Raw genomic sequence first — 12412 nt, forward strand, 5'->3', positions numbered from 1 at the left:
CATGGAAACACCAGAGCTCCGATATGAGAAGAATTGGAGTTCCACTCCGATGGAATATCCACTTGATGATCCCATACTAATCCTGCAAGGCATCCCGCAACGGCCAGCCCTACGGTGGGAGCCCCAGGCAGGAGTCAGAGACCGGAAAAGACCGATGGGGCTCGGGGCGCCAATGGACGAATGGGCGAATACGAAACCTTGGAAGGGCGCTGAGTCGCTGACGGGGAGAAAGAGCTTAGCTTTTCCGAGGTCATTCCGGTAGCTCGTCTCAAGGTGGAGACCAGGTTATGCTATTATTATTTTCTCTTCCTGATCCAGAATACTGGTATGAACCTGGAAAAAAAGCCGGAAACAATGGAACCCATAGCTGGGGGACACCAAATAGAAAATGAGACTAATCTCTTGGTAAATCTAGATCGGGACTAGGATTCCATGAGCTGTGTACTGTAAATCTGTAACATGATGCTCATGATCGTGCATTTTTGCAATGCTTCACGTCAGAAGAGAGTTCCAGTGGCGCTGATCATATGTGGCTCACACTTGGAGCCAAGCCGCAAAGACGGTGAACACAGCATAGAACTGGGGTCAAGAAGGACATAATTTCGCTGGACGAGTCGGTGAGTAACCATTTCAACCACATGGGGAGGCTGAGGACAAGTGCCATAACTGCTCCAAAAACCGACTAACATGAACTAAGTGGGAGTAGTGCGAGTCTCAAAGAACGTAAAGATCCACTTTTCTCCTCTTTTGAAGGACCTTGGTGGTTGACTGGTTGATCAGGATGATTCATCGGGGCGTTGGAGTTGACTCCGCCTCAATAGTGTGGCTAAGGCACTTCACACTTTCCCCTTTACAGTAATATCCAGTTAGAACCTATGACACCATTCAATTATTATCCTGGAAATGGTTTATCTTGCAAAATAAATTATTCAAATTCCTCACCGTCTCATACTCTTCAATCTTCCATAGTAATTGCAATAATTACTTCGTTTCCAACACCGGAATACGCGGTGTCCCGTTCCCACTTCAGTGGAGAACGCCCTAGGCTCCCGTGTTCAGCTGCTGACGTTCACTGGATGAAGACCCGGTTTTTTGCTCTTCATCTTCTTTTTTTGAATCCCGTGACGAATCCCAGAGTTATAGGGCTGAAGAGGGGTTTGATCCACTTAGCATACCCATATTGGGGATGGTGTGACGCCGATGCCTTGGTTCTCAGCTGGGTTTGACACCGTGATGCCATAAAGGTAAAGTCTTCATTTGCCGAGTTACTCATAAACCTGATTCTGGAGGTTTCTAGTTTCCTCTGACAAATGAGAACCGCCAGTAGTTCATGCAGGGGGTTTACGGAGTACGGACTCCTACGGAGATAGAGATGATCAAAATGCCTAGAAATAGTTGGGACAATGTCTACGATCCCACACTATTCAGCGAATGAGAATACTACAATGTAAAACAAGCAGAAAATGAAAAAAAGAAATATGATGATAACAGTAATGATGATCCAATAGATTGTTGAGAAAAGCCAGTGTCCCAGTTCACAAAATAATCATACATGATAACAACGGCCTTTTCATATTTTTCAGCTGGTGTCTAAACAGACCCCAATGCCCCTTGACTCAGGCCACAAGCCAATCCCATTCGCAACATCTGAAGCACATCCTGACCCCTCGTAGTATCGGGAAGTCCCACTCGCCAGTCCCATCCTCGGGACCGGCCCGCATCCTTGTCTCCGGGATGAGGAACTAGGACTCCTGAACTACCCACAGATGTAGGGCCAGAACCATTACGAGCTGATCCCAGCATATCATTACCAATTAAAGAGAAAGTTGAAGCCGAAAGCGAAGAAACAGACTTCTTCAGGAGAGAGCGCGGGTCGGGTGGAGCATAGCCATCATTGGAATTGCGGCCGGAAGTATTGTTATACTCCAGCAGCGTCGATCGGAAGCACTCTTCACACTGGGCGAATACTCGAGGAGTCACTGTCTCGAGATCTTCAACAGCCGAAAGGATTGTGAATTGTTCATTGATGGACAGGATTGGTGTGGATTCTAAATCATAGGTGAGCATGATATCAGGGTTATGGTTCAGATCTTGAGACTTACGGTTCACAAACACCAAGGCCTCCCCAAGCAAGGCGAGCAATCCATCCACTTGCACCGCCGAGTCACGGCTGGGGTCGTACAGACCACCGTAAATGTTGTCCGCCGCACTGCTGATAACAGCTGCCAGGGCCTTGGCGGCCATGCGTCGTCGGGCGAGGGGCTTGTATCGTGGACGCTGGCCATCTTGCAAATCAATAGCCTCATCACGAATATCATAGAATCGGCGCAAGCAAGCATATCCACTGAGGTAGTACTGCAGAATACGAGCAGCCTCCTCATCGAATGATGCGATCGATGAGAGGCACGCCTTAGGGTCTTTGATCAATGATCGCAGCTGACCATCCAAATCAGCCGTTGCTGGGAACGCTCTCGATTGCACCAAGCTGTAGGAGATCAGCAAGTCCACAATGGACTTCACCTTGCGTCTGTTATGAGCACGGGCATAACAAATGAGAGCAAGACCAAAGTCCTCGCTGTCAGAGGCGGTCTGGTCACCGAATCGCTGTGGGTAAGTCATGTTAGTTCATGTGTTCTCGTAGGCGTACTAAGGTCAAGACAAAACTAACCTCCGATACTTGTCGACCTTCCTCTTCCAGGCCCAGGTCCGAGCACAGCATAACAAGTCGATCCACCTGAGAGATATCATCCAGTGGTAAACTGCTCACAACATCCGCTACGGCCGCCTTCATCATAGCCGTGTCGTCGACTCGACTCAGAACCTCCAATGCTACCTCCCAGCCCTCACGAGCGCCATTCTCGTTCTCAATGGAACCACACTTGTTCAATCCGAATGCATATGTGCGCAGGATTTCATCCTTGTTGAGGCTAGGAGTAGGTGTTCGGCTGTCCTGTCCATAAGAGAGCACCATCAAATCGTGCTCGCTCAGACCAGACATCTTCTTGGCGCCGCCTGCCTCAAACCAGCCTCCAAGGGTAGCAACTTCAGTGACAGCTGCAGTAACGCAGAGCGACCAAGATTGCAGGAGTTCCAATACTCCTTGCACATTACCCTCAAAGACGGATGCCAATCCAACCTCAAGACTGTTCAGGGTGTTCACCTGGAAGCCCTTGTGATCGGAAGGCTCATTAGTAGCGCTGCCAAAGGCCAGATCCAAACGGCGGAGATAGGCATCTCGCATGTTACGATCCACAGCTCGAAGCTGAGTTCTAGAACCACGAGAACGCTGGAAATCAATGCTGGATGTGCTGGCCCGGAAATCCACACCTGGTGTACTATCATCATCCTCTCCATCCCACCACACGGTCAACCCAACTGTAGCTTCCACCCAATCCTGGGAGCATGCCTTAATTGCGGCAGGGTCACCAAGGATGATGCGGTATAGAGTTCTGAGGTTCTGGTAGATGGTCCAAGGTACACGACTCTCAGCCATACGTGCAGACTGTGCGAAGCTAACCGGCTTTTGTTGGCCCAGGTTCGGGAAGCCGAAGTTGACAGCCTGGAACGTGTTTGTCTGTGCAGGAGAAGCTTCGGTCTGTCCCTTATCTTCACCCTCGGCAAACTCTTCAAGATCATTGACCGCCGCCAGAACACGGTGGCGATACTCCGTCCAGTCTTGACCTGTAATGTTCCAGTCATCATCTTGGAACCCAGGGCAGGAGTCCAGAATCTGCAATGCCTTATTCACGCAACGCTGGATGTTCTGCAGCTGGATACCGCGATAGCCCGGTTGGGGAAGACCATCTTCCAAAGCAGACCGAGCGTAATTGAAATCAGCTGAGCGCAGAATTTCCGCAGCCTCAGCAAACCGACCCCGAAGGACAGTCGCGTTGATAATATCCCAGAAATTTGAGGAGGCACTTGGGTTTGGCTCCACGTAACGCAAAGCCTGGAGGTCATTACTTTGGGATGCATGGTTTCCATTCAACCAGTCCAGTAGAATTTGAGGTAACGGAGTAGCAACACTGGCCCGCTGCATGGCCTTGACCATGCTGTTGGGCTGAGCTCTAGCGGCTGGGTTAGAGGCGGACGCAATTGGGGCAGAGGCACGAGAAGGGTGGTGAATCTGAAGGAGCAAGCATGCAAGAAAACTGGCTTTCACGAGAGCAGGAGCCTGTTCTCCCGGGCCAATCTTGGACCCGGCACCGTAAGGCCGCGTGATTCCACTGCGGTCTGCGCAAGTGTCCCAGTTTCCTACCAGCTTGGTAACAATGTAGGCCAAAACGGCATCAAGGTCCAAGTGTCGGTATTCGGTTTCTCTGAGCTCATCCCACATGCGACCCAACGTATCCTCTGTATTAATGATCATATCGGCGGGTTCGTCAACGGGGGGTGGTACACGGCTTCTGGTAGCGAGATTGTGTAGGATCGAAGGCATGGCAGTGGCTTTCTTAGGGGACAGTTTTGTCTTGCGAAGTGGCGACTGGTTCGCCCATTGCTCATCGAGCCTTGGACGCTTAGCATCGGTGGGGTTTGAATAGATAGGCTTGCGCTGTTGCTGCTGTGGAGCAAAAATTGGCTGCTGCTTTGGCGGCTCTTGCTGCTGGCCAAAAATGAGTGGCTGCTTTGGTTTTTCTTGCTGCTGACCGAACATGGACGGCGGCTGCGACTGCGGCTTTGGCGCGAATTGACCGAAGATATTCGGTGGCTGCGACTGCGGCTGCTTCTGCTGTTGCTGGCCAAAGCTGGGTGGCTGTTGGGTGGGAATTGGGTTCGTGAAGGTGGAATCCAAGAAGCTGAGCCGGTTCGAGGCGTCCTGGGTACTCATATCCAGATCTCCTTCCGTCACTTCTTCCTCTTCGGGCTCCATTTCTCCTTCACCGTCATCGTATTCCTCGTGGTATTCGCTCAATTTCGATGACGCAAAGGAATCGGTCTGGGCAAATGTGACGGAGTGACCGAATGATGCTCTGTTTTTAGTACCAAAGCTATTCTGTGATTTGATTGAGCTTGGCTTTGTTTTCTGGGGCGGTGCAAAGTCGGTCGAACCAAAGGAGGATCCGAAAATGCTGTCATTGGTGTTGAAGCCTCCAGACTTTGTGAAGAGAGAATTCGAATGTTCGTTGCGCGATTCGCCAAACTGAGAGATATCGTGCGTCTTGGAGGAAGGATGGCCTAGCGGTGTAAGCGAGTTCGTGGATGAGGGCGGCGGCCCAGCGGGTGTCGTAGAGATGTTACTCCAGAAACTCTGTCCTTTGGATTTATCAGGCGTAGATGGAGGGCTCGACCCTTGGTCAAAGGAACCCTTGAACGACATTGTGGCTTTGGTAGCGTTGGAATAAAATCAATGCCGATGGATCAACAGCACTTGACAGAGTACGCAAGTTTAAGGCCGCAAGACCTGCAATACACTATGAGAAAAGCGACAATCACCCAGGGAGAGGTATTATGGGTGTCTGCGCCAAGGATTTGAGTAGCAGGCAATTGTTGTTGTCAAGCGATCATGCTTGAGATGATGTTTGGATTCTTTCTCACTGTGATGAATGAACGCGCTTCAAAGTCGCCGCGACCGGGTCATGTGACCCAAGCTTATTTGGGACATTTCATCCAACCTTCAGAACCTTAGATCAACCTACTATTCATGATTTCATATGGATTTGTCAATTAATGATTTCGGTTCCCTTTCTCTTCATGTTCAGTTATTTGTGTGAATTATCCCCAGCTCATCGCCTCTGGGGTCAACATCCGAGTCCCCTTTCGTGTATCCAGACAATGAAACAAGAAGCTAGACTATGTCAATATGTGTTGGATCAACTTGAAGCAAGTTTCATCTCATTCTTATTTTTCTGAAACTGAGCTATCTCTAGTGCTTAGCAACCTTCTATACTGGTCAGTGCCAGTGTCAAGCTATGTTCGTATTATCGGATCTCGATCGTATCCAGCTAAATATATCCGATCGAAGATCCACAACTTGAACAGGGCAACTTGAACATCAGAGGATCTTCAAGTTTTCATATACCTCAAACTTGAACCTGAACTCCGAGTCGTCGCCGTGACCGTCGTCAGTTCCGATAGTATTACCATCGCACAAGTTCAAATTCTGATACACGCGGCACTTTCTGAGTGATTCCATCAGGCCAACCTTCTCTCAAGTTCCCCTCAGGATATCTCGTCAAGTCATAAATGATCATGATGATCACCATATTGATTTGACGTATGTGTTGTCAAAACCAACGGGGACTAGAGCCCCCAGGTGTAACTGAAGCTCGCACTTCATACTAGTAATATTTGAACCTGCACGCATACATCATAGGTGGATAGAGTAAAAAACCCGAGATTCGCGGTGGTTCCCCATTTCAGTCAAGGGGCCGACCTGCAAGATCCTTGTCGCGCAAATTCCACTGGGCCCCATCAACCCATAGTCCCGGGTTTTACATAACAGCACTGGAGCCCTGGAGGTTATCTCCAGTTGACATGGGATACTCCGTATTCCTCACAAAATCCCCGAAATAGTATCAAGATTAATGACATGAAATCCTACAGGGCTATGAAGATTATATCAGGGCTAAAAATCCTTTTACTTTGAGTAAAAGGGTAAATATAGGTCAACGGCTGAGTGTCAGGGATGTGAGAAGACTCCATTTTTATTTGGGGGCGGACCCCCTGATTGGTCCTCTCGCATCAACAAATACCATTTCACGAGCTTGACATCGCTGAATGTCCCTTTTGTGGGGTCCAACAGGGGCCTAAACAGGCTTGTGCCCATAACAAGTTCCGCACGGTCAGCTCTGTGGCCTCAGCCTCGCCCCGATTCGATAAATTTAGGAATCGTTTTAGGAAGATTGAACGAGTGGAGGGATAGTAAATTCCCCCTGAAAAAAAGCTTGACATATAAGAAGTGCCTCGATCGTTTTAATCCATAAAATTAAATCTTCCAGATCTCAAGTGCTCTAAAGAATCCAAAATCCAGCCTTGTCACTTTCCGCTCCGTGCACTCCGAGAGTCCGTACCCACTACCATTATTACATCTCCTGATACTCCGTACTACGAATCAGTCTACGATCATCATGCCTCGATCTACATCAAGGCTCGCATCCCAATACGCTATCACCCACAGCCTCTTCCGCCATGACTACGACATCATTTCGGCCAATGGAAAACACAGCTACCACGTGGATAATTCCCACTTGACACCGGGAAAACCGGATCTGACATTTCACGAGGGCGACGCTAAAGGCCCCATCGCGGGTGTTTGCAAATACCGACATTTCTCATCAGATGCTATTATCGGCCTCGGCGATCCTACCCACCCACATCGTATGAGTTGGGAACATTTTACTCGAGAAGGTCTTCTATCCTGTCGATACTCATTCCGTGTGAAGTTGGGAGGTGGACGCGCCCGAACTTTTACTTGGAGATATAGCAACCAAATGAGTTGTAGTAGCGGGGACCTTTCAAGTCGCTCATCATCCACATCTCCATCTCCATCTCAATCTCCATCCCGATCATCTTCCCGATCCAGTTCTCGATCCAGATCCTCCTCTTCATCGACAAATCCTACAGAGAAATTGGAGCTTGTCCATGAAGCTACCCAGGAGGTGATCGCAGAGTTATCCTCAGGCACGACATTTTTCAGAAAGGCGGGGCAGTTGAATATTTACAAATCTTACTGTACTCAGTTTGATCTGTTGGTACTAGTTACTGGCCTAGCCTTGCGAGAGAAACTCAGACGGACAAGATCAAACTCCGGCACTGCCCAGTAATGAAGTTGCAGTTATAGCGGGGACACAGTGGGATTGTGAGAGGTCACTCTCAAACACGAATAAGCTCAAAGAAAGAAAGAAAAGGGCCGACGGGCCAAGATATTAAAAGAGCCAAGGCTCAATTCATGCAGCTAACTACTTTCTGCATGTTATACGAAGTCACGAACTATGCATTGGCATTTTGGGGGGTGGGAACTAGAAGCGGAAAGGGGGGGGGGGGGGGGATGTACTTATATCTTTTTTGCGTGATACCACCAGGGAATTAGTCTATTTAGCGCATTCACCAATCAACGAATATTTAATTTCAATTATGATATAAAAACTGGGGGAACACAGATTGATTAAATAATTAAACAAAATATTGGGTTGAAACCTAGGGAGGCAGTGCTCAAGTGCTAGCGAGACAATGTTTCAGATGTTGTACCAAGCCTTTTATCGGGTTTGATCGACAGGGTTCGATCTTAGTCATTCATTTGAGTGCCGAGGACATATCCATGGATAACATTTACTAAGGTTACTAAGTAAATTTTGGGTCTATATCCGTGGGAATGATGATATCCCGAATCCTGTTGCCTACTCACAGTGCTAGTTCCCTCGACTAATTTCACCAACAAAAAAAAAATATTATTAAAAAAAAAACTTAGATTTTTTTCCTACTAAAAACTAGCTTGTTTTTATGCTTGATTCTTTCCCCTTTTTTCTTACTCTTCATTTAATCCTATATCAAAAAAAGATTCTTCACTCAATTCGCCTTGGAACCTTTATCCCGAGTTCCGAATTCCGAGCCTCCTCCTAACTTGAAGAAAAAAAACCATTTTCTAAGGCCATGGAAATGATCAAATTACTGGCTTGACAATGGCACTCAGAAGGCCACACCGAAAATCAAGACATGGGTGTTTGGAATGTAAACGAAGAAGAGTAAAGGTAAATCTTCAACCTCGCGATCTTCAAGTTCAATGTTCTATTTTGATATGTTGTTTCATGTTTAAGTTGATCCCTTGCTTACACTAATGCAACTGACTTTTAGTGCGACGAGGCCAGACCAACATGCACCAATTGTGCAAAACGTCATGCAGAATGTGAATATGGATCTTCAAGCTCATTACTGTGGGCAAATGAGGAGCAATCCACGCGGGCCACATTTCGAACATCAGGCTCAGATAGTGGTCAACACAGTGAATCAGTTCTAGGATCACCTACTGCGTCGGATTCATTAGGCATTCTAGGAAGACTGAACAGTTCAGGTGGCGCCGTCGCCACATCCTCAGTCCCAGCGTTAAATCTCGAGGATCTGGAGTTGATGATGCAGTGGTGTAACTCCACGTATCTCACACTGTCACGAAATGAACTCACTGATGCTATCTGGCGTATTGCTGTGCCAGAAGAAGCTCTCTCTCACCCATTCTTAATGCATGGCATTTTAGCGCTGGCCGCTTTACACCTTGCTCGGATGGGCCCTGATCCATCTCGTCGTGCAGCACACCTCAATCGTGCTGTAGCACACCAGAACCAGGCACTCGCTTTATTTCGTGAACTACTGGGTGATATTCAAGAATCAAACGCAAAAGCAATGTTCGCATTTGCTAGCATCGTCGTCGTGTATACTTTTGGATTCCCTCATTCCCCCGATGTGCAAGACCCTTGGACCTGTGTCGACGATTTCCACCAAGTCCTCGTCCTTACTCGTGGCGTCCAGCAAGTTATCAAACTACCAACAAGTCACTTGGGCAGTGGTTCCTTCGCACCGATATTCCAAGTCGATAAGACCCGTGCGCCACTCCCCGAGGAAACACAAGCAATTATACACCAGTTACAAGAAGCGAATGAGTCCTGTGGTATCCGCGCTCCTGTGCACGAGACTGACATCTATGCCAAGACTATTGAGAATATGGCTGACATGCTGAGCTGGACTTACGCGGGTATGACGGCCAGCGCTGTAGCGGGCCGATGGGCAATTGCCCTCCCGCCCCGTTATCTGGAGCTTCTTCGGGAGCGGGAACCTTTCTCACTCGTCATGTTAGCTCACTATGGCGTGCTCTTGCAGTATTTGAAGCATCGGTGGTGCTTTGACGGCTGGTGTGTGCGGGTTGCTAAAGCCGTATGGGCCATTTTGGACGATCAGTGGAGGCCCCTAGTTCATTGGGCTATGCGAGAGATCCTCGGTCAAAATTACTTGGAACGGGTGGATAATTTCTGAAGTGATGATCTTGACAGAAGGAAATGATGAAATGAACCATCATGGTGGATGTTTCAATATTGTTGTGAGATGATCTCACTTCTGGTGTCTTTACAGCCTTGATAACTGGAGGGGGACGGAGAAGCTGGAATTGTGCCACTTCAGCAATCATACTCATTTGAAAAGAAAGCCCACAACACGACAGCAATTGTGATACAAACAAACGATATTCCGAAAACCGCTTCTAAGCGATATGACAGTGGAAGAACGAAACCTCAACTTCAAGCCCACCTCAAACCTTTCGAGTCCTCGCGAACCCCAACAATCAACCGACCTGAACATTGTTGCTGCGATGATAATATTGGCGAGGCGACCAACAAGCTATGGAGACCATGAATTCATGATCCGATCGTCCAACCGAAGCATACGGTAGACGGAATCACAATCTCTCAGTGGTGTTGTATGATACGGCAACGAAGCTCTCATCATTGCCTTCTTCATCTTCACAGGAAACGTCTTCGCCAATTCTTGAGTCTTTTAGAGCGGGTCGTCGATGCTTGTCCGCCTGGGATAGCTTCCAAAAATAGGAAATAATCAGAGCGACCAGAAGATGCGCCATCGAGAAGTGGCTTATATTCATAGCCAAGTTCCTCGCAGATCCTCTTGGACGAATCTTTGGCGCTAATACGCTGGCTAATATCCTCAGCCTCATCAGCGTTCTTACACTCGCCATGGGGGCCATTGTAATCTCTGAGAGAGATCTTGCGTTGCACGTGGGCTTTCCCTAGCCCAACAGATTCCAGTGGCTCGCCTCAAATATTTCTTGTCAAAGCATCCGGGGCCCTTAAGGCACTTAAGTGCTTTCTTAACATTGGGGTTAAGACATCGCTTTCGGGTTCCAAACCCGCGAATCTCGAAATCCGGGAAGCCTGGGCAGGGTACGGAATCGACAATTTTGGTCAGTTCTGGGAGATGGGAAATTGGGTGGATGAATTTTGTGGATGGATGGTTTAAGTTGAGGATGTTTTATTATGAATCTCTCAACTTGAAGCCTCATCTACTCTGTACATGTATAAGTATTTTTAAATACTCAGTTGGATAGTACTCTCCTATTCGACTTGAAATGTTTATTTATAAACCCCTACAATTATACCTAGGTATTCTAGTAATTGGAGTAATACAGGTCCTCGAACCGCGCTTTGCGCGGCACTACTTGGTATTCTGTAAGCTACTGAACGTCCGCCCGGCGGCTTTCCACCTTAAAGAAACACAGACTCCCTTCAAGTTCAAGTACTTGAAGGGCATTCAAGTTTTAAGGTCCTGGTGATTTGAGTTTCTTCAAGTTGATGAGAAATCGAGTCCTGGTGAACCGGTGTAGTGTCTTTAGGCTGGTTTTTAGAATGACCTAAATCTGAAACAATTGAAATTAACTGTTAAACCAGAGATACCTCATTAGCTACATACGCTTTTAAGCAAAACCTCAGTCGAATAATCTAAAATTGTGGTTTTGATGGGCTCTCACGTCACAGTCTGTCAAATGCCAGTGGAACACACTCATTCGGCAACCTCAGCAGCTCTTTTAGATGCCTGGATATCTTGAATAATGCGAATATCACAGGATTCCAATGGTGAAAAGAAAACCATTTCCTAGTATCATGAGATCGATCATATCTGGATTTTCAAGTCTTTTTTCCAAATCCTTCTTTTTTTCTTCGCCTTCATTGACCGAAACCTCCAGGCTGACTCCTCGAAAGGATTTACAGCAAGGAAATACTGGAGTGCAATGGCCTCTACCCCCAGATTCCATTGAATGATGTCTCGATTTCCAACATCCACAGCCCCGGCTACAACAGCCGCCTTGATAATAACACTCCTGACTCAATGATTGCGCATATACCACAGACTTTGACCTCTCAAATGATTGTAGTCTAGTTGTAAAACTGGTGGTAGCTTGGAAAGCGTATCGCGCAGACGAGACTCTCGGTGATAGAGCTCTCGCTGAATTTTTTCCAGATCTCTCCTTCGCAATCCTTGCTCTTCTATGCAGATAATTTTTACCTTTGCAAGACTCTCCGACGATGGATAACTTCGCGTACGGCGTACTCAGCTATAAGAAAGTCGTAAACACCCCTCGAGTCCGTAAACTCATCGTTGTATGCTAGACAGCGTCCAGCAGACTTGGTATTTCCTGGCGAGTCTTCATCAACCTGAGGTCTAGGCTTAAGTGCACAGGAAAATCCTCTGTTTTTCCTGAAAGTCATAGTAGGGAAGTGGCCGTTGCGATTAGGTGTTTCAAAACCAACGAGAATAGGAGTTAAGAAAAGCTTGAACATGTAGGTATGGGAATAGCAGTGATCAATAGTTCAAATACTATGACCTGGAGATGACCGCTTCACCTGAAACTTGAGTTCTACTACGAGTAATGATGCTTCTAGAGCTCACAAGGTCCTCACAAACTTTAAGCTTCCTAGGT

The 12412-nt window shown here is 47.5% G+C and overlaps 5 protein-coding genes across 5 annotated transcripts; 2 read left to right on the plus strand and 3 right to left on the minus strand.

Annotated features, from left to right (window-relative positions):
- Window positions 1–1590: 1590 nt before the first annotated feature.
- Window positions 1591–5317, minus strand: N7483_005463 (putative nuclear pore complex subunit Nup85; the record flags this gene model as incomplete). The annotated part of the gene is made up of 2 exons (XM_057088900.1): window positions 1591–2604; window positions 2669–5317. The coding sequence occupies 2 exons, from the start codon at window positions 5315–5317 to the stop codon at window positions 1591–1593; spliced, it is 3663 nt and encodes a 1220-aa protein (XP_056948729.1).
- Window positions 5318–7067: 1750 nt separating this feature from the next.
- N7483_005464 (uncharacterized protein) lies at window positions 7068–7763 on the plus strand (the record flags this gene model as incomplete). Its single annotated transcript, XM_057088901.1, has 1 exon — window positions 7068–7763. One exon carries the CDS (start codon window positions 7068–7070, stop codon window positions 7761–7763), a length of 696 nt encoding a protein of 231 aa, XP_056948730.1.
- An 855-nt stretch (window positions 7764–8618) lies between these two features.
- Window positions 8619–9960, plus strand: N7483_005465 (Zn(II)2Cys6 transcription factor domain-containing protein; the record flags this gene model as incomplete). Its single annotated transcript, XM_057088902.1, has 2 exons — window positions 8619–8687; window positions 8791–9960. 2 exons carry the CDS (start codon window positions 8619–8621, stop codon window positions 9958–9960), a joined length of 1239 nt encoding a protein of 412 aa, XP_056948731.1.
- Window positions 9961–10378: 418 nt separating this feature from the next.
- On the minus strand, window positions 10379–10558 carry N7483_005466 (uncharacterized protein; the record flags this gene model as incomplete). Its single annotated transcript, XM_057088903.1, has 1 exon — window positions 10379–10558. The coding sequence occupies one exon, from the start codon at window positions 10556–10558 to the stop codon at window positions 10379–10381; it is 180 nt and encodes a 59-aa protein (XP_056948732.1).
- Window positions 10559–11817: 1259 nt separating this feature from the next.
- N7483_005467 (uncharacterized protein) lies at window positions 11818–12272 on the minus strand (the record flags this gene model as incomplete). The annotated part of the gene is made up of 2 exons (XM_057088904.1): window positions 11818–11978; window positions 12068–12272. 2 exons carry the CDS (start codon window positions 12270–12272, stop codon window positions 11818–11820), a joined length of 366 nt encoding a protein of 121 aa, XP_056948733.1.
- Window positions 12273–12412: the final 140 nt, after the last annotated feature.

This window comes from Penicillium malachiteum, assembly GCF_028827825.1.
Source record: "Penicillium malachiteum strain IBT 17515 chromosome Unknown utg000002l:1.0-8849297.0:1.0-8852440.0, whole genome shotgun sequence".
Classification (NCBI taxonomy): domain Eukaryota; kingdom Fungi; phylum Ascomycota; class Eurotiomycetes; order Eurotiales; family Aspergillaceae; genus Penicillium; species Penicillium malachiteum.